This window comes from Camelus dromedarius, chromosome 15, assembly GCF_036321535.1.
Source record: "Camelus dromedarius isolate mCamDro1 chromosome 15, mCamDro1.pat, whole genome shotgun sequence".
NCBI classification, from domain to species: Eukaryota; Metazoa; Chordata; class Mammalia; order Artiodactyla; family Camelidae; genus Camelus; species Camelus dromedarius.
In genome coordinates, this window is record NC_087450.1 from 17,235,588 (window position 1) to 17,263,544 (window position 27,957).

General features: G+C 45.7%; 1 protein-coding gene across 1 annotated transcript; it reads right to left on the minus strand.

The window, feature by feature from the left end:
- On the minus strand, window positions 1–27,932 carry SLC1A4 (solute carrier family 1 member 4). Its single transcript, XM_010979922.3, has 8 exons — window positions 27,108–27,932; window positions 16,854–16,896; window positions 14,981–15,043; window positions 13,324–13,490; window positions 8,781–9,014; window positions 7,379–7,573; window positions 6,982–7,116; window positions 1–5,186 (listed from the first exon to the last, which is right to left on the minus strand). The coding sequence occupies exons 1-8, from the start codon at window positions 27,923–27,925 to the stop codon at window positions 4,958–4,960; spliced, it is 1,884 nt and encodes a 627-aa protein (XP_010978224.3). The 5' UTR covers window positions 27,926–27,932; the 3' UTR covers window positions 1–4,957.
- Between the last annotated feature and the right edge of the window lie 25 nt (window positions 27,933–27,957).

Below are 27,957 nucleotides of genomic sequence, written 5' to 3' on the forward strand. Positions count from 1 at the left end.
GATTGAATCAGTATTTAATGATTAAGAAGATCTTACAGGATCTTTTGTGGGTGCGTTGGGGGAGAAAGGGAGTAGAGGGAAGGTGGGCAGTGATTACATTTTGAACATCAATTCTCTTTTTATCTGGGATGCATCTGTAAAAGAAAACATCTCTATCTACATACACAAAATATCCAGAATAGGCAAATCCATAAAGACAGAAAGTAGATTAGCAATTGTCAGAGGTCCCGGGTTTCTTTTTTGGGCTGATGAAAAATCTTCTGGAATTAGATTGTGGTGATGGTTATACAATGTTGTCAATATACTAAAAACGACTGAATTGTACACTTATTTAAAGGGGTGAATTTTATGGTGTGTGGATTATATTTCAATAAAATTCATCTGTACAAAGCACCCTAAGAATCCCAAGACTATCATCTCAGTCTCGTGTCTTACTCCAAATAATCCTAAATCTGCTAGAAAATCTGGTCCAACATTCTTGTGTGTATTGCTCCTAAGAAATAACTCGGGTTTGAGACTCTGATTTGAGAAATTTTAGGATACTCATTTCCAACCCTTTGAAAAAATGAAAAACTAGCGGGAACTCCTGGCTGTCTTCCTTGGAGAAGGGGAAGTTTTCTTTCAAATGACTTAAGGTGTCCCTCTTGCTATGTGCTCACTCACCCACTGAGACCCCCAAGTAGGGGGGCCTGCAGGTTGAAGGCCCTGACACTGGGAGGCAGAGCAGAAGCCTGCCTCTGCCCACCCTGCCACCAACATGAGGAAAAGGGGTGGAGCTTGGGCCAGGAGAGCAAATTCCTGTCTAGAAGGCAGAGGAGCTACCTGCATCCGGAGTACAACTTGGGAGGACGTAGCTGAAGAGCGGAGAGGTGAGTAGAGGGCTTCTGTTGTGAATCAGGAACATTTGAGGGCAGCCTCACAATTGTTTGCAAGGCCTGGTTCCTTTTAAGCAGTTATCCAAATATTTTTAGGACAAATGTTCAAAACGGGCATGCTCCCATCCCACATAGGCACGGCAGATCCGCAGAGGGGCCTACAAGCTGAAATAGGCCTTCCTCTCTGTCTCTCCAAGGGGAAAAGGATTAAACGTGAGCACATCACTCATCGGGCCCATTGCAAAGGGCCACAGGCTGGTTGGGAAGCTTTCCTGCCACCCTGTGTCTGATCTGAGAGCCAGCACTGACCAAGAACCTTCCCTGTGCCAGGCGCTCTTCTGAGCATTTCACATATTCACACGCCTATGCCACCAGTCGTTTTATTATCCCCATTTTAAAGATGGGCAGCCTGAGGCACAGAGAGGGTATTGGGCCCAGGGTCACACAGCATGCAAGCGGCAGAGCTGGGACTGGACCCAGACCGTGCATGCTCCTCCTCACTCCACCATCTATGCCGTTCACGGACATCATCACCAGTGTGCCTCTGGGCGGGCTAAGGGGACCCAGCAGATAGATCAGCACTCTTCCTGCTCCCCTGGTAAGAGGTGGCTTATGGAATTGCCCCTCTTGATTTGACTACATTGAAAAGCTGAGTCACTGAATACTAACGTCAGCCTCCAAACACTCTCCACAACAAAGAATCAAGGCAGCCGCACTCCAAGGTGGGGATTTAAATTGTCATTAGTAACAGGTCCCATCAGACCCTGGGTCTGTGCAGACTCTCTTCCCATCCCTTTGGACCTTGCCCAGAAAGTAAAACTAGTTTCCTTATTATCTGAAGGGCTGGAAATGTCCTGGTGAAAACAGGGATCTCTCCCTTCAGAGGCCCCAGGGTCCGGAAACTAAGACTTCCAGCGTGAACCTGCGGGATAATCCCATCCTAAGAGGCCTCTAAGTTCCCTAATTGTGCTGGAATGTGGGGTCACTGAGAACGAGATGCCAGAAAAGAAACGGCAAGTGTGGTGCTGAGGATGGTAGGGGCGTGGGCCATGTGTCATGCAGGGACGTCCTCAGCCATTTTACTGCTGGGGCATTCTCCCACTTGGCTCTGGGCTTACAGTAGAGGTCCATGAAGGCCTGTTGTCCTAACAAGACAACTTTATGGAGGTATGTGGCCAAACCACTCACTTTTTGCAAGAGCCCTGCCAGTGTTGAGTGGGAGGCGCCTGGGAGTCTCAGCTCTCACTGCCACAAGCCACACCAGTCACTGCCCACCCCAGCAGCCCACCCTGCCCCAGGGGTCATGTTGGCTAGAAGCAGCTGGAAAAAAAATCAATTCCATCACCCGCAGGCCACCCCCGAGAAGAGCTCCACCAGTAAATGCCACTTCCAAACACAAGAAGGGAATAAAGGAACATGCAGATCCTACTAGAAAGGCTGTATTCTTTTTTGAGGCCTGCTACGTTTTAAGGCAAGTGTCACACATACAAAACAGTCAGAGATGAACAGTATTTACGACATGTTAGACTAGAAGAGCGGGGAGACATCTTCAGACAATGAGACAGCATGGTTTTCCCCAGCCGGTTGTTCCTAGTCTGATCCCTTTTGTGGATCGAAAAACAGAGAGAAACCCAGGAGAAGGGGAGGGGTCATCATCGGGATTTTACAAGGAAGCACCCTTCTCCAGGCCACTGCACTCCCCTCACTGCCTTTCCAGGTCCAGGATAGAGGATGTACAGTTCCTGGGTCTGATCTAGTTTCCACGTCTTGTGAAATTCACCTTTAGAAACAGGAAAATCAGCCAGAGAGCCTGCAATTGGTTCACCTCTGTCCCAATTCAAACTTACTTAGATTGAAGCCACAACATACACACGCACACACATAAATGCTACACACATGTACACCCACCCGCACACACACAGATGCTACACACATGTATGTGTGCAATACACATGTGGAAGAAGGGAAGAGATCTACTGAAGCCTGAAATGTTCATCTGCAGTTTGGAATCCAACAGTGCAATTGTTTCCCCTTGGAAAACAGAAGGTGTCAGCAACAAGCCGGAGGGTCAAGGTTTCCAGGCACCTCTCAGCTCAGTTCCTGGTCACTCCTGCTTCACAGGAGACAGGAGTGCCTTAGCTGCGTTAAAGAGGGCTGGAGGGAGCGGGGCCTGCCCGTGGGCCGAGTCTGCTCTGGACCCCTTGGCTTTTCTCCATCCCTTTCACTCAGGCACATCCCCCACCCCAATTTTAAAATGGGAGAATTTCACTATTTCTGTCCCTCCCACCCGTTGTACTTGTGATGGGACCCGCATCACAATAATGTGCTCTGCTTCTGCAGGGCCTGGGTGACAGCAGTGGGAGAAACAAGGGAATGAGCGAGGCTGAAAGTTTGGGAGCTTTAATGGCTGGTGTGGGACGGCAGAACCAGTGTCTGGCTCTGGGAGTCACAGGGAGGTCAGGTACCCAAAGTGTGGTGGGAGGCGGGGTAGTGAATTCATGAAAAACTGAAGGACCTTAGGAAGAGGCTGCATCTGATGCTAATGAGAAAATACCAAGAGAACAATTGACCTGATAAAAGTTGCTCCTGCACAACCTAAAAGTTGCTCACAGCACGCAAGCCTGCTCATAAAAGTGTCCTCCCCAGGAGGAGGAGGCTCCTGGAGAGCGTAGGTATCGCCTAAGCAACAGTAAGGAGAACTGGGGGCGTTAACGCTTGATACCCCGTAAGTGAAATGCCAAACGGTCGTTTTCATGGATTCACTCAGTTCGCCTCACCAAACCCCTCTGAGGTAGGTAAGAGGCAGGTGACATCAGCCCCATTTTACAAATGGGGTAAAGTGAGGTCCCAGGACTTGCTGCAGGTCACCCCATGGACACATGCCATCAGCCACAATGAGACAGCAGTCTTGTGCCTTGTAGGTCCCCCACCGCCACCACTGGCAACACTGGTCTTCTCTATAAAGCCCCCTCTCCTAGGTTCAGACCGAGTCAGCAGGTATTGTACGGACTGTTAGGCTTATAATTTTAAACTCTGATGTACTAGAGGTAAAGGAAGCCAAGACCCTAGAAATCAGCCAAAGCCAGGGGATTGGGGGACCTGGGAATGCGGGTACCCCACCCCCTAATTTGTGGTTTTAACAAATTTTCTGTTTTGTTTTTGCTGCAATGCAGCCTTTCAGGGAGGGTCTAGTTGGATTAAATATCTTGCTAAACCAACAAGGGTCCTGAATGTGATGACCGCATCACCTCCCCGGAGGAGGCCCCTCTCTGGCCTGTTACCAAATCACAGCAGGCAGGGATAAAGCCACAGCATTGTCAGAGGCCCAGGTCGTGGAAGCAGAAAACCTGCCCAGGGCTGGGGTGAGAATGGGGGCATCAGCATGTGTGCGTGTGTGTCCTGTTGTGTGCCTCCCTCCCCCTGCAGGTGGTACTCCCCTCCTTTCTTTGACCTCAGAAAGTAGTTGTTTACTTAATGCCACTGACCAGAAACCCCAGCAGTGCTAACACCATGGAGTATTTCTAACTTGATGACGTGCAGCGCCTCCAGCCCAGTGACCCAGAAGCCAGCCACACCTAGTTGTAGCATGGACTCTAAACACCTTGAGTCCCAGCTCAGTGAATTTCAGCCAAGGCTAAGAATCTGGGAATTTTTCCAATTACTACAGCTCACGAGGCAAAGCGACAGACGACTGCCACCCGCCAGGTCTGCCCGGAAAACACCTGATGCTGAGCTTTCTTAGGTGCAGTGAATAACATGTGCATTTTCCAAGCTTTAACCCCCAGGTACCTGTGAGCCTGTTATTCCCGCAGCCTGACAGCTTGAGGGTGTGTTTCTGAACAGAGCCTGGGTGCACACAGTTGCACCTGGACACGGTCAAACCAAATGTCAGAGAGTCCTGGTCCTCGGGAACCAGTTCCTGCTAGGAAGCCCAATGTCTGCACCGAGAAGTAATCCTCAAACTGGTGACTGGGCCAAAGCATTGCTCGGGAGGCTAAAAGTCGGCGAGGGCAGTGACTGGGGCCCAGCGGCGGGACTGAGGGGGCGGGCACGCCTGGCGGTGAGCTGGAAGCCCAGCCCCATCACAGAACCGACTCCTTGGACTCGGGGGCGCTGGCCGCAGGGCCTGCGGGGTTCTGGTGTGTCACCAGGGGCGACGTCTCCTCCTCCGACTTGCAGTTGGGGACGGCCTCCACTTTCACCTCGCTCAGCTCCTGCTCCCCTCTCTTCATCGCCTTCTGGTTCAGGTGGTGGAGAATGCCCGCACCCAGGGCATCGCCCTCCACGTTCACCACCGTGGTGGTGCGGTCCCTGAGGAAGAGAGAACGGGAGGGCATTACAGCCGATGCCGCTAGAAGCCACCAGGGGGCGCGGGTGTCACCGCGGGCTGAGCCACCGAGAGGCTGTGACCTGAGGGAGAGCGGGTTACAAGGGCATGAGGCCTCACTTGATGCCAAACCGCTTTTCTTCAGGTATTTTTGTCCTGATGAAAGTAACAGACCCTCACTGTAGAAAACCAGGGAAAAAGAGAAGTACAAAGAAGAAAACCAGTCACCACCCCCCATACTCCACAACCCTGAATCAGTATTGACATTTGGATTTTCTTCCAGAAATCTTCCTATGCATGCTTTCACGTGTAAGAGACCCCATCGAATAAAAGCTACAGGGAACTGGGATGACAGCATAGCTTTGGTTCTGTGTCCAGCTCCCCTCCCACTCATGGTTCTGCTGCAGGGAACCTCCCTTCTTTACTCATTTTGACCCTGCGTCTCTACTGAACTGTAACCTTCATATGCTCTCTAAGGCTGTTGGCAAACACCATCTCACAGAAAACAGCACTGTCCTTTCCAGAAGCTTGTCTTCCCATAGATTAGTCCAATGACCATCCCCCATCCCTGGGGCTCAGAATAAGGAAGTACAGTGCCCATTCAGGAGCGAGGGGAAAATGTGAACTCGCCTGAGGCACTGGGGAAGCTGAGGGCTGTGGATCAGAGGTCACGGGTGGTGGAGGGTTCATGTGACTGCAGGTCTCTCCTGGGCAGCCCAGTGGCGTCCTACCTCCCTAGTCCCAGCTAAGCACCTTCCCTACGAAGAGGCGGCGGCTGGGTGAGGAAGGAGGTAGGGCTGCCGACCCTCTGCTCTTGTCCTATCCAACCCATCACTGCAGGGCCTGAGTTCCCTCAGAACTGCTGTCTGGACAATGCAGGTTTCCACTGCACATTTCGCCCCCGAGGAGCCCTAGGGATTCCGAGAAGCCCCTTCAAGTTTCCAGGGCTTAAAAAAAAAAGGTTGGAAACCACCATTCCTAACCACTGTGGGCAGAGCCCCGAGCCCAGTGCCAGGCTCCCGCGTTTAGGGTATCCCATGCCCCTCTCTGGCGAGCCTGGCCAGGAGTGTCCTTCTTCCCCAATGTTTGCAGAAGGCGCTTCCATGTGCCCAGAACTCTCCTCCATGCTGTGTATGTGCTAGCTCATTTAATCTCCACCACTACTCTGGTGTGGGGTCTGCATTATTCACATACGACAGCTGGGCAGACCGAAGCATGGACAGTTCATATCACACAACTAGTAAATGGTAAAGCTGGGATTTGAACCCAGATACCTGGGCACCAGGGCTTGTTTCTTATTCACTTGCTTTGTCACTCTGCATCAGTTATTTCAGCTGACCTTCCTTATAAAACAAATATTATTTGTGTCTGAGAAGAGTATTAGATGACTCAAGGCAGCAACACTCAGAAACTGTTCTGCATCTTCACAGCAGCCCTGGTGACGGCCGTCTGGATTACACCTCCTTCCTCATTCCCCACCGTGGAGCCCAAGTCAGGGCTCTCGCATTAGCTGGGTTCACCTCTCCTCTTGCAGAAATCACCCCTAGGATGTTCCAGGCCAAGGACAATTACTCCCAAGGGCTCACTGCTCCAATGGCTATGACTCCTATGCAGCCAACAATCTCCATAGACCCTCGGACCCCCAGCTTTCTCGGATGTTTTAAGCAAGTTCTCGGTAATGACATGTTTTAAGTTTCTCTGCATGCCCTGGGCCAGTGCCACGCTCCTAGGGAACTCAATACAGACTTTTATTCTGTGCCCTTAGGACCTGCTACTTACACAATCCAGTCCACAGCCAGGATCAGAGAGAGGTCCTGAGTGGGCAGCCCAATGGCCTCCAGGATAATGGCGATGGTGAGGACCCCTCCAGCTGGCACGCCCGCTGCTCCGACACTGGACGCCGTAGCCGTGACTCTAGGGGATAGTACAGCAAGGACAGCTGTTAGCCCAGAACATGGAGGGGGACACAGAGTCAGGCAGAGCATGGCAGCCACAGCTTAAAAACTGAAAACCACACAACCCTAGATTCTGTCAGCTGCGCCCTCGAGCGAGGACCCATTCTCTTCTAGGAATGAGTTCACGCTGTCCTCATTTCATAAATGAGATGCCTGAGTCACGGTGAGGCCCTCAAGTTATGAACCAGGCCTACAGATGACAGAAAGAGTAAAGAACTTACAGAATGGTGAAAATCTGTCCTGCCTTCAGCTCGATGTTGTTGAGCTGGGCGATGAACACTGCGGCCACGCACTGGAAGATGGCTGCGCCGTCCATGTTCACAGTGGCCCCGATAGGGAGAATGAACCTGCTGATCCTCTTGTCTACACCATTATTTTCTTCAATGCACTTCATCATGGAGGGAAGGGTTGCTGAGCTGGACACGCAAGAACAACCAACCATGAGAACAGTCCCTCCCAGCCAGGCCAATGTGTCACTCAGCTCTGACCCAGGAACAGAGCAATTAGCCCCATCCGAGTTTCCGGCACTCTCCCCTTGAAACAAGAGAGAAATCAGAATTTTCTCAGAGTTTCTGTCACACGTGGGGGTTTGACAGCTCCCAAAGGATTCAAAATGGGACTCTCTAGATTTACCTGTTATAGTTTTACCTGGACACACCAGTTACAGATTTCTCAAGAACCATGCCTTGCCTCGTGGTGCAAAATGTTCTCAAGAGAACAAAGAACTATTTACTCTATAGGTGCATCTCCTCTCTTGAATGTTTTTTCCCCTAAAAAAGTAAAAATGATCTTTTTTTTTAAGAAGCAGAAATGGCTCTGAGAGTTTGGAAAGAGTAACTGTGTTCCTGGATCACTGGTAGGACAAGGCATGCCCTCTCCAGCGGGCTCTGCACAGGGCGGCTGACACCGCTGAGAAGGAGGCTGGTTTCCGTCGAAGCTGGAGAAACTCACCTCCCTCATTCTTTTCCCACCACCACCCTGTCATACGCACAGCCATTCGGGATGGAAGGAAACATGCAAAAACTCGGGAGGCAAAAACTCCATATGTGAATGCAACGATGTGCTACCATCCTTTGCAAGTTGACTTTAATGTATTTGGAAAGCCTAGTTTTGAGGGGGAAGGATTTCCAGTAATGACAAGGTGCATCCTTCGTGCTAAATGAGATAATCCCACAATCCTGTGGACTCCTAGAGAGCTGAGCATGTACCCCTCACCATCATGCCTTGGTCTTATTTCCTAATTCACCTGTCCAGAGGGAGAATTGGGCAGATGACATTCTAGAAGCTTCCCTGCAATGCTGTTTTGAGTTAAGTGGTTGCCTTCTTTTACACAAAGGGCTTACTAATTAGGGTGAGGACCCACAGTTGGGCTAAATAATGCTCCGACTGACCTCTAAAGAGCAAGAAGCAGAAGAGAACGAGACAATACCTCATTCTGGCAATTCCAGAAATCTACTTCCATAAGAGCTGTGGGGCTGGTAGTACAAAAAAATCAGGTAAGTCCAATTTAAAGTTTTCAAGGAATTAAAATATCTTGAGATGCTGGCTGTACACCACCTGAGGCTCACCAGGCCCCATATCAACACAGGTCAGAGCAGCCAAGGGCACCCAAAACCCACTCACCTGGAACAGGTAGCAAATGCTGTTGCAAATGGTGTGACGAGGCCCAGGAGGAACCTGAATGGGTTTTTTCTTGTGAAAACAAAATAAATAAGTGGCAGGACAATTCCTCCGTGAATGAAATGGCCCAATATAGATGTGAAGATATATTTCCCCAGACTGGTCACCAGCACGATGATGTCCTTCATTTCCACAATCTTACTTCCAACCAGGAACATGATGCCCACAGGTACGTACCTAGGGCATGAGCACAGGGCACCTGTCAGTAAGGGTGGTGGTGCTGGGACTGCAGGCCCTTCCTGATACAGAATGCAGGGACTCTCAACCAGGCGGTCTTCATCTCTCCCTAGGGTGATCCTGAGGCTTAGAAAAGGAGGGGCGTATACCGTACCGATTTTACAGGCCATGAAACTGAGTAAAATGAACGTGATTGTTCATTGTGGGTGATGGAGTCAGGACCAGGACTCAGACTTCTTTCCTGTTGGATACAGTCCATCCTTAACAGCTGATACTACCAACCACATGGGCTCCCAAGTGGAAAGGCAAAGAACTCTTCACGATCCAAGCCTCTGGGGCTAAGCTTGACTTTCAGCTTTGCTCAGGCTTGTTCCGAGAACTCAGAAACACAAAAGGCTAACACCTATTTTGCAGAATTGCTGTGATACCGAATTGAGCCAAAGCTGAGACTTTTGTGAAGTTTTAAATTCTTTGTGTTTTGAAAAACATGATTCCGTGGGAAAAAGTCATTAACAATGACCCTCTGGGAACACTCTTGGAGCGTGAAGATTTTTTTAATGGCAGGATGGGAAGAAGGAAGGGAAGAAATGGACTACAGGAGCTACAAAGAACAAGAGTCTGTTGTTTTGAATTCAGTAGAAATTGAGGAAGAATTTTATAACTGTTGACTTTGTCAATGTTAATTATATAGATAATAACATCACATAGTTCAAAATTCAAAGGGTACAATAGTGTGAATTGTGTAAAGTCTCCCTCCCATCTCTGTCCCTCAAGCACCCAGTTTCCTTCCAAGGAGGCAGCCAATGTTACTGGTTTCTTGAGTTTTCTTCCCAGAGATACTCTAAGCAATAGTATTTTTTATAAGTCTCATAGTAATACAGGAATACCTTCTCCTTTCAAAAAATTAAAACATTACAGATTAGGCCAAAATCTTTAAGCACCATCCTCAAGCCAGACCCCTCCTCTGATAACCACTCCCACTTCTTATGCATTTAGGTACACAGGTATGTGTTTAAATCTGCCCATTTATTTTTAACCCCCCATTACATCTTGGAGATCTCTGTCAATGGACATTTGGGTTGATTCCACTTTTACCTCATTCTTTTTAAATATCATCCTCAGAACTGTACTACAGATTATGTTGCCATTGCCATGCTGATGGGCATTTAAATTATTCCCAGGTTTTCATCATTGCAAAGTACACTGCAAACGGGCCTCTTTGTGCCCTTGTGCTTGTGTTCTCCAGGTAGAGACACCACCTAGACCCACCGGCACCTCGACCCACCTAGACCACAGTGGGACCACAGAGTCATGGGGTGTGCATGTTTTAAATTTTTGTAGATCCTGACAAACTGTTCTCCAAAGTGGCTACTCCAATTCAGCTTTGGCTCAGTTTGGTTCCCTCCAGCTGCTGAGGAGAATAATCCTTTCCCTGTACCACTGGTTCTCATCCAAGGATGACTTTGCCCCCAGGGGACATTAAGCCATATCTGGAGATATTTTTGTTTGTTACAACTTTGATGGGAGGGATGGTGTTACTGGCATCTAGGGGCTGGAGGCCAAGGATACTGCAAAACATCCTGCAGTGCACAAGACAGCCCCCCACAACAGAGATGGTCCAGCCCCAAAGGTCAATAGTGCTGCTAATACAAGGATATACTGTACAGCACAGGGAATGTAGCCAGTATTTCATAATAACCATTAATGGGGTAAAATCTATAAAATTTTTGCATCACTATGCTGGACACTTGAAATTAATATAATACTGTAAATCAACTATATCCCAATTTTAAAAATGCAGCAGATTTTTACTATAAAAAGTTGGAAAATGCAAAAAAAAGCAGGAAAATGAAAATTAAAATTCCTGAAATTCTGAAGGAAAAAACAATAGCACTGCTATTGAGAAACCCTTTCCCCACCCTTATCAATGCCTGATAAAACCAAACTTTTCATTTCCCTGGTTTCTAATAAATTGGGCATCCCTTAAAATGTTTACTGGTCATTTACGTTTCCTCTTCTATGAATATCTGCTCACAACTTGTCCTTTTGCTAATAGTTTATTCAGTCTTTTTTTCCTTTTCAGTAGTCAGAACTCTTTATATTAGTGCTTCTCAAACTATCTTCGGTGAAAGGCTTGTTTCTTTCTTTCTTTTTTTTTTTAATGTAAGTACTGGGGATTGAACCCAGGACATCGTGCATGCTAAGCACAAACCCTACCACGGAGCTATACCCTCCCCGCAAGACTGGTTTATTTCTATCCAGTTGATCATGGACCAGTACTCTTCTAAAACACACAAGAAAATAAAACACTAAAAAAAGATCATGTGCTTGGATGTTGAAGTAATATGAAATTGCTGTAGAAGTTTCTAAACACTTATTCTCAATTTCCCTATAAATTTCACTGCAGACAGATAAATATTTTGTGAACTGGTACTAGTCCTTTTTATACTAATGCTTTGAGAGAGAGAGAGAGAGCGTGTGTGTGTGTGTTTGTGTACACATACAGACTATGTGTTAAGTATATATCAATTTTTTTCAATAAGTGTCTTGTCTTTTAACTTTGTCCAAGGTATCTTTTGCATGCAAACATTTTGTATTTTGTTGTCAAGTTTAGCAGCTTTTTATGGGTTTTACTTTCTGCATTTTGTGTAGGAAGACTTCCTCTACCCCAGTACTTTCTTCTAATACTTTTAAAGGACTCCCTTTCCTCTTTCTTCCTTCCTGCCTGGATAGGTTAATGCCTGGCTTGGCACCATGAGTGTTACTGGAACACAGCCACGCTCATTCATTTATAAACTGTCTGTGGTTGTTGCTTTTGTCCTACGAGGGCAGCATTGGCCGTCACGGCAGATATCACATGGCCTGCAAGGTTTGCTGACCCTGTATTCAGTCCATTGAGAAGTTATTTCTGTGAACAGTGCAGGCTAGGCAGGTGCTTCGATATTCGAGTAGAGAACTAGCGAAGGAAAGAAAGTAGGAAGAGCCACTACCAAAGATCCCTCCCACACCTGATGGAGATCCTTTAACCTGTTAAGGCATCTGAAACCCCAATTCCATGTGGGATGCTCTTACTGGGCAATAGATCTCCCACTGCATTTAGCCAGTCAGCTGGGTCTGCCCTACCAAATATCTGCTTCTATAACTAATGCATCTCACTGAAGGAATTTGGTTTCCAGATTGAAAACAAAACAAATGTGTTAACACAGAAACATTACTTTCTTGCTCAGAGTTTCCCTTAATCCAACCTTTGGGAGGGTTTTAGACTTAAAAAAAAAAAAATAAGCCAGGAAAAGAACTTGACGTGATGAAAACACTTTTTCCTTTTTGGAAATATTTTTCTCCCCAGAACAACAGCAGTCATATGAAGTGTCATGTTTACAATCTAGAGTCAGAATCTGGAATTTCGGGTTGAGCAAGAAAATCTGATTGAGTAAGACAAACACCACCAGTGGGGGCTCCAGACTTGGCTTCCCACCCAATTCCAAACTTTCCTACCAAATTCCAGGCTACTCTCCTAAAATCAGTCCTGCTGTCTCTCCACCTCTACCTCCCCCACCAATGCCATCTAAGAGAAAGGAGTTCTGGGATATTTAAGAGTTGACAATAAGGAAAATGCTTTGTGCGTGTAGTTTCTCAACAACAAATGGACAGAAGCTAAAATCCTGGCTTGAATAAAACAGCAGGATAAACTTTATGAGGCCTTGACACTGGACTCGGTATGATTTCTGAGAAGTTACTTTGAGAGATCTTGTCAAATTTTTCCTTGTTAGCCAGAAATCAATCTAATGGTTTTTATTAAACAATTACCTTTCACTGATATTACATAAAGAGACATTTATGTGATGGAAAGACCATTCCAAGTTTATATATGTGGTGGAAATGGATTTGTCCTTCCTGGTGTAAAACCCTCTAGTAAGGGGCCCTTCTGAAGCCTGAAGTCTTTTGTTTTAAGATAAATCAGCCTTATTTTATGCAGCAGGTAGCAAACTTATGGAATTCATTGCCCCCTAGATGACATGTGCATCCCATGTGATACAGAAAGATGGTGAGATTCATAAATAAATCACCAACGATAGAATCCTACAGGTCACTGTGGGTGTCAAGGAGAGGACTGGTAATGGTGGCACACACCTGTTTCTCTGAGGTCCTTCACCCCAGGTACCAAGACTGGCCTATGGTGCACCAACCACATACAGAGCACTGGGCCAGGTGGCCCCACATGAGTGACCTAGAACAGCTGAGCTGGGTTCTTTTTAGGATGGCAGGAGAAATGAGAGAGAGAGTAGGTAGCTGGCAGAGTGACACTCACCACATAATCCATGACACCAGCACCATTGTCGCCTCATTAAAGGCATTGAAAAAACGAATGAGCTCTTCTCCTTCGGAGCCGAGTTTCTTCAGGGCCACTCCTAACACCAGGGCAAAAAGGACCAATCCCAAAATGTTCATCCCTTCAATCTCAGTGCCAATGGGAATCTGTAGGATCAGAGGGGACAGAGGATCTCAGTGTACAACAGATGAGTGAGAATTAAAGATACATTTGCTTGTAATAGCCTATAATGGAAAAGAATCTGAAGTTGTACACCTGAAACTAAATTAACACAACATTGTAAATCAACAACAGTTTAATGAGGAAAAAAAAAAGAAAGATGCATTTGCTTGGTGTCTCCACCAGGCTGAAGCACTGTGCCTGGAATGAAAAAAGGCTCAAATTTTGTTTAACCCTCAGCGATCTCACAAATCAAGAAGGAAACTAAAAGGGAGATGGAGTCTGAGGACACAGAAAATCAACAAACAAAAATTTCACCTAGTTGTTAACTCTGAAAGCTGTTCAGAATGGGCAGAAGGTAGTGAGCTCCCTGTCACTTGGTACATTCAACTAGAGGTTAGACAATCACTGCAAAGGGTTGTTTAAAAGAAGAGCTGATTGGTGAAAAGGTCCTTCAGATTGCGAATCAATGATTGTAACTTTGCCTCCTAATGTCAACAAATTCTTTGTCGCTGGGCTCCTACCATGGTCTCCTCGCTGACAAATTTCAAAACATGTTCAGAATCAACATGGGTATTTTCAGGATATCCTTTCCTAAACCACTGACTTAAAATAGATAGAAATAATATATTTTTAATTTTTCCAGCAGTGCTGAACCTCATAACTGCAAGCATATATTAGACAAACATTTTATTCCATCACAACACATTATGAAGTTCTGAACAGGAAAGAGGTCAGCACAGTAAAAACCAAAAGAGCATTTTTATCATTGTTCTAGTCTGAGTCCTAGTCCCAACTCTGATATTAGATAATTTCTTTGAGCTCAGGTGCTTCAACTGCAAGATGAAGTGAAATGGACTAAGTTAGTAGCTTTCAACTTTTTTTTTTAAAGTAGAACTTTTCCTTTAATCCAAGAAAGGCCTGTAAAACCCAGAGCCACTCAGCCCTGGGGAGGTGTATTAGGGGGTAGGGGAAGGGCAAAGTACCTCCTCCCCTTCATGGTAGCTCTGAGGCTAGACTGAATAATCCTTGAGGTCCCTTGTCCCTTCCAGCTCTAGCAATGAAGGCTGGGACTCAGTCCGCTGTCTGATAAACAACACGTACTCAAAAAATAAATAGAACTTAATGACAGCTATAGTGAGTTAAGCCCCTGAGACAAGTTCAATGTGCAGAGGCAGGTTAAATCACCTATTAATTCTATTTCAGAATAGCAGAAGGGATGTTGTAATTTTTTTTTTTAAGAAAGGGAGCATTAGTTCCAAGTCAATGAAACTGATCAGCTGAAGATTCCAGTGCTACACACACCGGTCTTTGGCCATGTTGGTAAAAAAAGGAGCAAATCTAGCCTGTGTGATTCAGACGGCTCAGTCAGACCCCAGAGTTTTCAGCCCTGCATGCATTGTGTATGCCCCTTCAATCAAGAAACATTACTTGCTTGGTAAGTATTTGCCACAAGTGATCTCACGAAGAGCTTTACCTTTTCAAGGGTTATGTTTCCAGTGCTCGTGTTGTGGGTCACCTCTCTATAGTCAGTTGCATACTGTGAACAAGAGAAAGAAAAACCCCTGTCAGTGCACAGCCTAAGACCCCCTGGAGGAACCAAGAGGACTGCTGGGCCTCTTGCTGCTCCGTTGTTCTTCACCCCGAGTGCTCTGGGCATTCCCCACTTGGTTGGCCCAACAAGTGCCTCTGAGGATGTACAAGTAACTTAAGATCAAGGCAGTGTGCACTCCAGGAGGCCTCTGGTTATTTAGGACCCAGGGAAACAGGGATGATTTCCTATGTCCCTTGGACACTGGTCTGGAGGAGAAGGTCCACACAATTTCAAGCTGATAGTCTGGTATCTCACACAGCTGAGAGTCCGTATTACTTGGAGAAACTGGATATTCATTCCACAATGCCAAATCTCACTTTTCGGATGTGTCATTTTATTTTCATTCATTTATTTATTAAGCTCCAACTTGTTCCAGAACTTATTTGAGTGGGACTGCTTTTCAGCATCTGTTTCTAATCTGTTTTGAGCCCCCACTCTCCAAAGCAAAGGATGGGAGGCAGGACAGTGTGTTCTGGCTGAGTCTTCTGGGAAACCCTCTTATGGGAGGTGAAATGTCCGCCCGACTTTGGTCCTGAGGTTGACTTTACACACTTCTGCCCGATGTGCACAGGTGTCTCCCTGGGGCAGTGTGCACTATTGTCGGGTGGACTCTGTTATAAAACATCTTCCTGACCCTTTTAAGGACACCTGGCTTCTGGACTGCCAAGAGGAGCCCATTAGCGGGTTCAGACCTGGAGGCCTGCTTTGAACCCGCCTTTAGGGAGCTCTGGTCTCTCTCAGCTTTAACTTATCAAGCTTTCAGACAGGCAGAGGTGTTCAGTTGTCCCGTGATCAAGGGTGGCAGGGGAAACAAAACCCACCCTACATCTGTGGCAGGCACTGAAAGCCCCACAAACCTTTTATTTTTCTCCTATTTCACATTATATATACAAGCCAGAGTTGCGTTTATATGAGATTTTTTTAAGAGAGAGAGGCTATTAGTAGAAACAGTAAAGTCTTTGCTTAAAAAGGGCAATCATATTAATCCATCTAATCTAGACCTTTATAGTCCTTCTCTGTGTAAAGCATGCCCACAAGGGCGTTATTTACAGCATTGCTAAAGTCAGGGAAAAACTAGAAACAACCTGAATGCCCATCAGCAAGGAACTCATTGAGTAAAATTACGGTGCGCTCACACAGTGCAATACAACCCGTAACTTCTGCAGGAGGTTTACCGATGTAAGAAAATGTTCACAGTAAGAGCAGGTTACCAAACAATATGTGTAGTATGTGTACATTCTAGCAATGTGTGTAGCATAATTATTTTAAAATCATATGTGTGTGTACACATGCATAGAAAAAAGATATCTGAAGGATGCATACCAAACTGGCAATGGCTAGCTCTAGGTGGTGATTATGGGTGATTTTTATTTTCTTCCACCTTTTTGTACTTTTTTTTCCCACAATGAGCATACATTATGTTTGTAATCAGAAAAAAAAAGATTAAAATGTATTTTTTTAAATGCTAAAATATTTAAGAGCCCCTCAAACTGTGATCTGAAAGTATTTCTCAGGTGATGTGAAAAGATGCTGGACCTATTGGGATATTTTGGAAAAATCTTGGCGTTTTTGTTGTTTGGCTCATTTGTTCTCACTCTAGGAGGCCCATCTATAAAAATCTAGGCTAATGTTACTGAGTTTGTTAACAACACTATCCCTCCCCTGTTTTACTTTACCTAACTCCACAGCAGGAATCTATACATCCCCCCTTCCCCCAATCAAAGTTTCACATTTTTAGCAAAGCATCAAGCCTTACCGTACGGAAAGCTGCAACCACAAGATTTGAAGGAAACAGGTTTCTGTTGGAAAAGAAAGCATTTCATCAGTATTCTTAAAATTCAGCAAAGTGTCTGTCCGCTTTAAGATGCCCATTCCTGTGGAGCGGGTAGAGCTCAAGTGGTAGAGCACATGCTCAGCATGCACAAGGTCCTGGGTTCCATCCCCAGTACCTCTATTAAAATAAATAAATAAACCTAATCACCTCCCCACTAAATGTCATCTTAAGATGCCCATTCCTGAGAATGGAACACCAGGCCACAATAGACGCTTTGGGTGCACGGATCTCTATCCTCGTCTCCCTCGTGGTGCCCCTTGATACTTAGGCTTACCTGTGTCCAACCAAACCAGAATAACTGCATCACTTTCCCTTCCCCTAGAGGCTACGCCCTGTTGCAGTGATGCTTAGCCTGGGGAGTGGTGCTGCCCGCTAGTGAAATCCAAGGGACTGTTTCGTCATTACAATAATTGCAGGGGGCATCCTGGACTTGGGGGAGTGTATTTAGGGGGAAGTGCCAGGTCCCAGCCATTTGTTCTGCTAAGTGTGGCAAAGTCCTGTATAATAAATGGTCTCAAGGCCCTCATGCTTTCCAACGCCCTGTATGACACACTTACAGATGAAAACCTTATGTATAAATTACTTGAGCTTAAAACTAACTTCAAAACAAGGTATTTTTTGTCCCATTGGAACGTACGCTGAATTTTCTAGGACTGAAATTCCTGTGTAAAATGCAGGATGATTTTTTGTTTTGTTCAGAATGATTCCAAGAACTGTTCACTTTTCTGGAAAATCATATCACCAATGGAGAACTGTAGGAACTGGGTCCTTAATTACACACCCCTGTATCGACTACCAGTCTGCATTTAAAGCTGTCTCATTAGAAGTGAATCTAAATTCAGAAGCAAGCACCTAGCCACTTTGCCTTAAGAGCATTTACATCCTGAAACACATTATTTTTATTAGAAATCACTCTCCTTTGGCATTTTTTCTTTTTCTCTTTTGAAAACATTTTTTTACAGCATACTTTAATTTTTGTTTCTATTTTTAAAAGTATTTAATACCTCCTTCTACACACTTCTCCACTCCCTACCCCCTGCCTCTGGCAACCATCAATCTGGTGGGTTTTTATATTACAGTTAAATCACACTGATGTTTGAAATTATGTGTCTAGGTAAATTCTATTTATGGATCTCATTTCAGGATGAAGGATATTATCAAATATTTGTTATCAAAGGAGGGCAATAGGACTGATCCAGTTAAACTAGATTTTGAAGCCAAAATCTATTCATGCAAACATGAATATTTTATGTTTATTGAGGGCCTCCTTGGGTCAGCTTCTGTATAGATGCTGGTCATGACATACAAGAAAATCCCACTGATGGTCCACTTATTCTGCCCACTTCCCATAAGAATAAGTCTAGAAGAGTAAAAGATCATCCTTTGCAATTTGTGCCAAACTTATCCACGAATTCTTACTTCTGCGGTTGAGCTGTTCATAGCACTAGAATATCTTGGCAACTATTTGCAGTGCATTTGGTTTCAGATGTAGGCAGTTTTGACTGCAGCCCAGCCTAGCAAGCAGCATCTAAGAGGCCTTCTGGTAGTCACACCTTTGTGTACACTTGAGTGTGTGTGCTGGGAGTGGGCATGACTTGCTTCTAGCCAAAAGAATACAGCAAAGGTAATGGGATGTCACTTTTGAGATTTTGTTACACAAACTTGTGGCTTCCATCCTCCTAGAAGGCACTCTTTATTGCTTTGTGGGCTTGCATATTTGATGAAATAAGTTGCCATGTTGGGAAAACCCATATGGCAAGATACTGAGGGTGGCCTCTGGCCAATAGCCAACTAGGAATTGAGGCTCCCCATCTGAGCTTCAAGGAACTGAATTCTGCCAACAACCATGCAGCCTCAGAAGTGAAACCTTCCCCAGCCGAGCCTTCAGACAAGACCCCAGTTGTGGCCAACATCTTGATTGCAGCCTTGTGAGAGACTAAAGCAGAAGACCCAGCTAAGTCATGCTAGGATTCCTGACACCACAGATACTGTGGGATAATAAATATGTGTGTGTGATTTTAAGCTGCTAAATTGGTGGTTATTTGTTATACAAAAATAGATAATAAATACACCCACCAACAAGGTGCAAAAATGACTGCGTTAGAACACTCAGGGTGCTTCTACAGGACACATAGAGACTGCAACGTGGGATTTCCCAAACCAGCTTGTCTATAAAACCTGAATCGCTTTTAACATACTTAGAGAATACTTGTAAGTACACACGTGTATGTAAACAAACAAAATGCGATCTTCGGTCGAATTACTGCTGCAAAATGGTGATCAGAAATTTGATGCCTATCACAAGCATATTTACTTTAAAATCAAAAAAAGGTAGAAACAGACCAGGAATTTGTATTGGCTATTCTTCAGTGTAATAGATGAATAGCAACTTACATTTGCCTATTATTTCCATTACAAAGCACCTTTCTCAGTCTTGTAGGGTCGGTTTCGTATCCCATTTCCATTTGCTATACTAGTTAGAAGCCCAAACAGGCCCTGAGCCAAGGTTTCAATGTTCCAAATCCACCACAGTAGTTCCCAGGCTGAGCTGGCTACCGGCTTCTCTCCCTAACAGGACAGGGAAGTTAAGGAAAGAGCTGGGTTAGAAGTCCTCTATCTTCCCCATGGGGGGCAATTTCCCCTGCAAATACTTTGCATCCTTCAGAAATGAGTCGTTCCCTCACTTGATGCAAACGCAGCCTCTTCCACAGCCTTGAAACACACTCTCTTCCAAAGAGCACAGACTGTTTGTTTAAACCCTTCTATCTGGCCTGCCTGGTGTCTTTAGCATAAGCAATAACCCAATACTGTCACCCAGAACGGACCCTGACCCTAAGCCAGAACTTCTAGACCAAATAGCCACTGACACACCAACCTGTTTTCAGACAGTCCACTATATCTAGTCTACAAAGTCCAATGGGAACAGAGGGGTACATTCAATACTAGAGGCAAAATGGCAACTCCTGCCAAAAAAATCAAGTTCCTGAGGAGAATATGATTTTTTTTGGCAGTTTCTTATAAAGGTAAACATACACTTACCATATGACCTGGCAATTCTACTCCTAGATGTTTACCAAAGAGAAATGGAAGTATATGTCTGCAAGAAGGATCTGTATGTATAACAGCATTATTCCTAATAGCTCAAAACTGAAATGTCCATCCATTGATGAATGGACAGATTTTGATAAATCCATGCGATGGAATCCTACCTGGCAACCAAAGGAATCAACCACTAGTAGACACAACATGGGTAATCTCAACAACATTGTGCTGAGCAAAAGGAGCCAAAGAAAAGCACATGCTGAGTGATTCCATTGCTATGGAACTCTAGAAAAAGCAAAACTAATCCATAGTGAGAGAAAGCAAAACTTTCTATCCAAAACAGCCTCGGGCCAGGGGTGGAGAGTGGGAATTGCTGAGAAGGGCTATGGGAAATGGAAATGTTCAGTGTCTGGATTGTGGTGGTGGCTAAACGGTTTATCTATTTGTCAAAACTCATTGAACTGTACACCTAAAATGGGTGCATCTTTTGTATGTAAATCATATCTCAAAACTGCTTAAAAAGTTAGAACAATAGACACAGTGCTAACTGCAAAGGCAATTAGATAACCAAAAAAACAAAATACATATATTCAATGGGATGATGGAATTCTTTTTAGATTATATGGCTCAGCTTTCAAATATTAATCCCATGGAAGGAATCGCCTACGGGTAGTGAGGTGAACCCACAGAATCATACTCCTTTCCTGTAGTTTCCCTGGTTGCCAGAGGACAGGAGCAGGATCCCCCCTCCCTCCCATCAAGGGACAAGACTGTGAGGCTGCAGGAGTAAAATGAAACATTCTTCTCCACCCTTCATGGCTCATGCTTTTGGTCATTGCCATACCAGAGGTCATCTTATGTCATCTTCCAGGCGTTTTCTAGTTTTGCATTTTACATTTAGGTCTGTGACCCATTTTGAGTCCACTTTTGTGAATGGTGCAAGGGCTGTCTAGATTCATTTTTTTCCATGTGGATGTCCAGCTGTTCCAGCTCCATTTGTTGAAAACATTACTCTTGTGCCATTACTCTTTTGTCAAAGATCAGTTGACTATATTTATGTGGGTCTATTTCTGGGCTCTCTATTCTGTTCCGTTGATCTATTTGTCTATTCTCTTGCCAACACATTGTCTTGATTACTGTAGCTTTGTAGTAAGTTTTACAGTCGGTTGTGTCGGTCCTCTGACTTTGTTCTTCTCTCTGCATTCTTCTCACTCTTCTTTCCTTTGGCTTTTCAACACAGATGCTGCTGTGGACTTGGGCTTTTTCTTGTTCCTGAGCTCTCCTGTATTCAGGGATCAGCTGCTGAGCAGTTTTGCCCCCTAGAGCTCTGTCTCCAGGCACTTCTCCCAGCTCCTCATATTGAAAGAGTAACTTCTTGGGCTTTCAAATGAAGGACATTTGAGCTGGAAGGGATCTTAGAGGTGATCAAATTCAACCCCTTCATTTTGCACCCAGAGACATCAAGTTGCTACCTCTCCCATTCATGTTCCACCTAGACCAGCAATGTTCAACAGAGCGTTCCATATTTATGCTGTCCAATGTGGTAGTCATGTGGCTATTGAGCCCTCAAAATATGGCTAGTGCTACTGAGGGTCTGAATTTTTTTATTTTATTTACATCTAAACCATTAAATTTAAATAGCCACTTGTGGCTAGCGTCTATCCTACTGGACAGTACAGACCTGGAGTTGTGAGATTTAGAATCTGGAAATCAGCAGGATCAAATGGTCTTCTCATGCTTACCTCTGCATGGCACTCAGTTTCCCTGGGCGTTAGCAGGGTGCTTCCATCCACTGAGCTCTTCATCTTATTTTAAATTCTCAACTACTTTCTCTTTCTGTTATTTGACCCTGAGAAATTTCCCTGAATTACATTAACACCAGATATACATTAGACCAAAGTTTCTCAAACATCAGGAGGCCATGAAATCAATTTACTGGCTGTAACCAGCATTTTATAAAAGATGTAATAAATTAGACAGAATACAAAATATCAGCATGTATCACACTTAAAATGTTGTTTTGTGGAACTTGTGTTTCAGGTTGCTTATGTGGGGGTCGGGATGTCTGTGTATAGACGCCAACATTTAAAATGTATTTCTCATACTGGGTCTAAGTAAAAAAAATTTGCAAAAATGCCAAGACCGTACTACTAAATCCAGAGACCCAGGTCAGACCAAACTGGGAGAGAATGAATGGACAAGCCTTCCCAGTGCTAAAGGAACCTTTGGACTTAAAACAAACAGAAAACCCGCTATAAACCAAGGTTGAACTGGAGAAAGCAGAACTTCTGTGAGTGGTACTGTACAGACTTGAACAGCTCACACCATGAAAAACTTCAAAATTGTTCCTTCTTTATATATCTGGTGCTGTTTGTCCTTCTGATCCTATTGTCAAGGGTGATATGCATTTCCCTGTTCCATATGAGAAGAATGTAAAACAATTTACTTTTGCTTAGGTCTGTTTTTTGTTCCAGAAGTACTTCCTTTTATTTAAGTTCAAAAACTCTTTACTGAATTTATGAAAATTTCAAAGACTCTTCAGAACAGGATATAACACTGTAGGTACACCTGATAAATATTTATTATTCTTAGTGCTTATTGTTACAGAGTCAGTTAACCGAGATGTGCTCCTTCAGATCTTGGTACCCCCTACAAGGCTGGGAGCAGAGGAAGGGCTGGGGTGATGGACTTACACTATGGAGACAGTGGGGGTGGGGGAGTAATGTACCATCTTTTTAAGGCCCACATCCAGTTTTAGATTCCAGCCGGAAAGGCTAAGGCTGGGCCCCTGGGGTGGGGGACATTTGAGGAAATAAGGCTAAGAGCAGCATGTACTCTGTATCAAATAGCCCTCAGCTGTCCCTGAGAGGCTGGGACACACTGGAGTATTAGCAAGAATATTAACTCACTTCATCCTCATAACAAGTCTAGGTACTAGCTACACTATTACTAGCCTCATTTTACAGGAAACTATAAGTTAAGGAAACTAAGGTACAGAGACACTAAATGACTTGTTCATACAGCTAGTAAGTGGTAGAGCTGGATTCAAACCTGGTGTCTGTTTTTAATCACTATCCATACTGCCTCGTAGGGTTTATGTTCTTTTCTAAACTATTCAGATATTCTCCTGGGCAGTAGAAGGCGCCGTGTCAAGCTAAAAAAAATTTTTTTTTAATTACAACCTGCCATTTTTAGTGACTAGTCAGGCTGTGAAACCTCCATTAATTTGGATCCTTGTTAGATATGCTAAGAGCCTTCATCTTGCCTACAGAAGAAAGAGGGATAGGTCAAATAATCTGCCATGTCAACATTTAAAATAAAAGATTCCCTGTTCAGGCCCTTGACTATGATCTGGGGGCTAATGTTAGATCTCAGTCTCTGATAGGTTTATTCACACCTATTGAAGAAATGTGTTCTTTGCAGCCTGAGAGGCATCATATTCACCCAGTTCTCCAAATGGAAAGCAAGTCCCTCATGCCTCCCTCTGTGAAGGGGGAGGCTCCCCGCACTGTCCACTGTTAAGAAAATGAACACAAGAAAAGCAATAAAGCCTAAAAAACCAAGCAACAGGCAAAATCTCAGGTGTCTTTACCAGGCATGCAGCAGCCCCCTGCGACACTTCTGCGAGACAGTGGCCCAAGGCCACTCTCCTGGCTGCCAGTGCAGACAGTGCCCTGGGTCCAGTAACTACCTGCCTCCTTGGCAGATAATCCTCCGGTTTTCCATTTGAAAACCACCAATATTAGCACCCAGAGGAATGTCAGAAGTCAGCTGCCTTGATCCTTTCCATTTTCAGGTGAAGAAAACCCAAGGCCAATTTTGGAGACATGTAATGTGGGGGGAAAAAGCAACTGAGATGTCAGGGAGGACATGTGAGATTTCTGCCCCATTTCAGAATGGAAGGCTCTTCTAAGTTTCGTTTTGATTTTCTCCATTTTCCAAATTTCCCACAGTGTTGACTCCAGTAGCCCAGAACACTCCTTTTCCTCCAGGCTCCATGTGGTCCCAATATACCTAAAGGCTACATTAGCTTCAGGTCATCTTGAGCTCCCCAAACACTCCTTTTCTTCCCACTCACTCTCATTTATTTCAGACTATGAAAAGAGGGCCAATCCCATTAGCTCATGCAAACCAGAAAAACCCAATTGCTCTGTAATATGGCTCCATTTATAACAAGAGCAAGCATCTCCTAGGTCAGCCCTATTCTTAGAGCTTTACAGACATAACTCATTTATCTCTCAACACAATCCTGCGAGGTAGGCACTTTCATGATCCCTATTATAAAGATGAGGAAGCCAAGGCACAGAAAGTTATGGACATGTCCTAGGATCCATCATCAGTAAGCACTGTTAGGGACCAAAAAGCTGCACTGAGTTCCTGAAGACCTACTTAAAAGTCACGTTGGGTCACACCCAGTTCTGAGACTCCTGTACTCTTCCAGGTTCCAAACCCAGAGCTCTGGAGTTGCTCGAGGGGATACTGTGATTTACTCATCTGCCAGTTTTTCCACCTTGAAAAAATAAAATAGAAATCATAGCAGAGAGAGCTGGTGGGAGTTTGGGGGCACTCTACCATCAGGAAAGGTCATGGACTTGAGCAAAACCTTGGTAGCCACTGTACTAGATCACCTGAGGCTTTTCCCACTCCCTCAAAGTCTTTAAATTTTAGGCAGTTACCAGGTGCAGACCTGCGGGATAACTGAAGTGTTTGCTGGTAGAGTCTCATTTCCTGCTCTTGCCTACAGGCAGAGTGAACTATACCCTGACTCTGCCAAAGAACATGCTCAGAGTCACATAAAATCAGCATTGGTGAGGTTTCTTTGGAGGAAGCAACTTCAGATTTTTACCCAGAGACTCCCCAGACCCGGGAAACATTTCCACATGCCTCAGGACTCTGTTTCCCCTCACAAGCTGCTCAATGACAAAGCCAAATCCAACCTGCCCACTTGCTTTCCTTCACTGAAGGGGCTCAACTCCTCTGCTTACAAGTAGTAAGCGAATTCTCGACACAACCATTCTGGTTCCTGGTTCCTCTTTTGGCCAACATTGCATCATTTCTGAGTCGGGACTAGACCAGCAGCATGGCACCATCACTATGGCTTGTTGACTCTGAGGAGGGAAGAGTGGGAAAAGTAGAGCCTGAACATGGGGGCACGAGACCCATAGTTCTTCTAATCCCTTTTTTGATAAACCACAATATGGCCTTGAACAAATCACTTAATCTCTGTCTCAGTTTCTTACGTGGTAAAATAGGATCATACCACCTCCCCTATCTTTATCCATGAGCGGCTGGATTAAATAAGGTTGGCTATTGGAAGCATTATGAAGTGCCACCTATTCCCAACAAGCCACAACAAAGGTTCTCTTGGTCTTTCCCTGTATCTGTGGCCTCAGTCACCAAAAGTCTGCACCTATACTGACCACTAAGCCATGATGCTGGGTCATTTGCTTCAGAAGCAGGAGCTGAAGGGGCTTGGATGTAAAACCAGAAAATCCTGATCAGGAAATAAAAAGTCCCTTCTGGGGCTGGTGGTAATAAAGTAACCCCTTACCTCATTCCCTGCCCCTGTTCTTTGGCCACTGCCTCTCTCTTGGAGATAAAAAAAAAAAAGCTACTAGCCTCCCTGTGGGGTACCATGAGCAGGTTAGAACTGGGCAGCCACATTCCCTCCCTGAGCCACTGATCCCTGCAACCCCCCCCACAAAAGACACCTTAACCCCTAAAAAACTAGCCTCCTTGACTGATACACTGAAGGTAATAAGCCAAAGACACTCTTAACCTCAATATACTTTGTTTTCAGTACCCATCTAAAAGTTAGTATCAAAACCTTAAGGATCTCTAAAGACTCCAAATATCAAGCTGCCAGACACTAGGGCAAAGGCTGTATCTCGTCAAAGTTTTGATGGGCCACCTCCACCTGTCTTCTTGATATGAAGTTTTGGTAAGAACTTTTTGGTCCCACTCATCAAAGAGGCTTTTTTCTTTTTTCAATGTAAATGCCTTGGACTTTTTTTGTTGTAGTAGTTTTAAATGAACACACTCTCTCTTAAGTGGCAGACAGTCATCATATTTTCCAGAAAAAATGGAAACATCAGGAAGTCAAGTCACTTGGCCCAGAGTTTGCTGTTTTTCACCACCTCAGCAATGAGGAGCTTTGCCTTGGTGACTCAAGACAAAACACGTCCAAGGCTGTGAATCCAGAATTATTGGGAATCTGGAGGGGGAGCCAGCTCAGCTCCCCACTCAGCTGAACCTGGCCACATCAGTAAATGACTCTAGACTGCAGTTTTCCCATCTGTGAACTCTGGGCTAATGGAGAAACCAAAAGGGGCTGGGGCTTTGGATAACCCACAAAAACTACACTACATTGCAAGGAATGAAATGCAACTTCTAAGAGCCATAAAAAGCAGGCAAAGTTAAATGAAGATATTTCTTTCTCCCTCCTCTCTAGAATTCACACCTTCCCACAAATAGAGCCCCTTGAAACTCACAATACCCTACAGTGGACATGACTATGGGGGTGGACAGTAACCTGTCCCAAGCCCCCAAGAGAGGCATATTTCTGGGCAATGACCCTCACACAACTAACCCCACTCTTGTTATCCTTGGGTCTATGGACAACTCTTCAAAAAATTGCCAGCTTCCTCCCAGCCAAAGGGTTGAAACAGAGGCCACAGATTACAGGCAAGAATGACCTAACAGACAAATTTAACCAATGCTCCAAGAAGCTTTTGGGCACCTTGGGGAGAAAAACTGGGTGAGAATATTGGGGCATGGTTGGAACGTTTTACCCAATGAGGGCAGCTAGAGAGTATAAGGAGTAAAGTACAGGTGAGATGGCCGTCTCTTCCCTAACACTCCCATCTAACAGCAGGACTGGTTCTTGCTAAAAGATGCAGCCCTGCTTGAGAATGTCCGGTGCGCCCCCGCTGCCTGCCGTTTGTAAAGGTGTGGTCAGCATGCAAAGACTCCGGACGTTATTTTGATATTTTAAAAACGTTAAAGGCCACCAGCAGCTAGTTAGGAATTAACTCTTATGAGTATAGGAGGGTGTGTGTGTATGAACTGGAGTGCGTTAGAAAGCTGGCGTCCCCCACTGTGCACTTGGCGAGGTAAGGGGGAAGGGGGCGTTACCTGGCCAGGTCTAGGAAAGAGTCCACTGTTTCTTTCGGGATCGGAGGAGGTCCCGACTCCTCCAGACCCAAGTCGCTGGACTGAAGGGTCTGCGCGCCAGATCCAGGCTTGATGATGAACGCCAAAGCGACAGCGAGAGCGGAGGCACCTAGCGTGGTGAGGCCAAAGTAGGCGATGGCTATGCCGCCTAGGCGCCCGAGAGAGCTGGCGTCTAGGGAGGCGGCGCCCGACACCAGGCTGCAGACCACCAGCGGCAGGATGATCATGCGCAGCATGCGGAGCAGCATCTCACCCGGAAAGGCCAGGTAGGTGATCTGAGTGCGGTTCAGCCTGAGCCCCCGCAGGGCCGCGCCCAGGCCAGCACCCGCCACCACCCCAGATACTGTGAGCAGCACCAGCGCGTGGCGCCGCAGGAAGCAGGCGCAGCGCCTCGCGCGTCCCGCAGTGGTCCCGGGTGAGCCAGGCCCTGCTGCAGGCCCCGCCTGGGCGCTGTCTAGGTAGCCGTTGGTCTCGCTGCTCTTCTCCATGGCACTGCCTGCGGCTCCGAGCTGGAGGACGCTGGGGACTTGGGCTCGGGGAAAAGACACGGCTCTCAATGAACGGATCAGGCGGAACTGGCGAAGTCTGCTAGCTGTGCACAGCGGGTTCTGGGAGCCGGCCCGCGGGGGTCTCCTGGCCTGGGCGCTGGAGGAGGTGCGGGGAGGGCCAGGAGAGACACAGGAGAGCAGGCTGTTGTCCCGGGCTGAGTGGATCGTGGATCGCGCCGAGCCCAGCCTTTCAGAACCGCGACGGACAGAAGATGATGCAATGAGGGACATGCAAAAGCGAAGGAGACACCCACTTCACACCC

Bases quoted from the DNA above. Each gene is read 5' to 3' on its own strand.
- SLC1A4 (XM_010979922.3), bottom strand. From the start codon at position 27,925: ATGTCCCTCATTGCATCATCTTCTGTCCGTCGCGGTTCTGAAAGGCTG. The intron at 16,897-27,107 runs GTAACGCCCCCT...CTTTTCCAACAG, and splicing joins TCTTTCCTAGACCTGGCCAG to AAACCTGTTTCCTTCAAATC. The intron at 13,491-14,980 runs GTAAAGCTCTTC...CTGATCCTACAG, and splicing joins GAAACATAACCCTTGAAAAG to ATTCCCATTGGCACTGAGAT.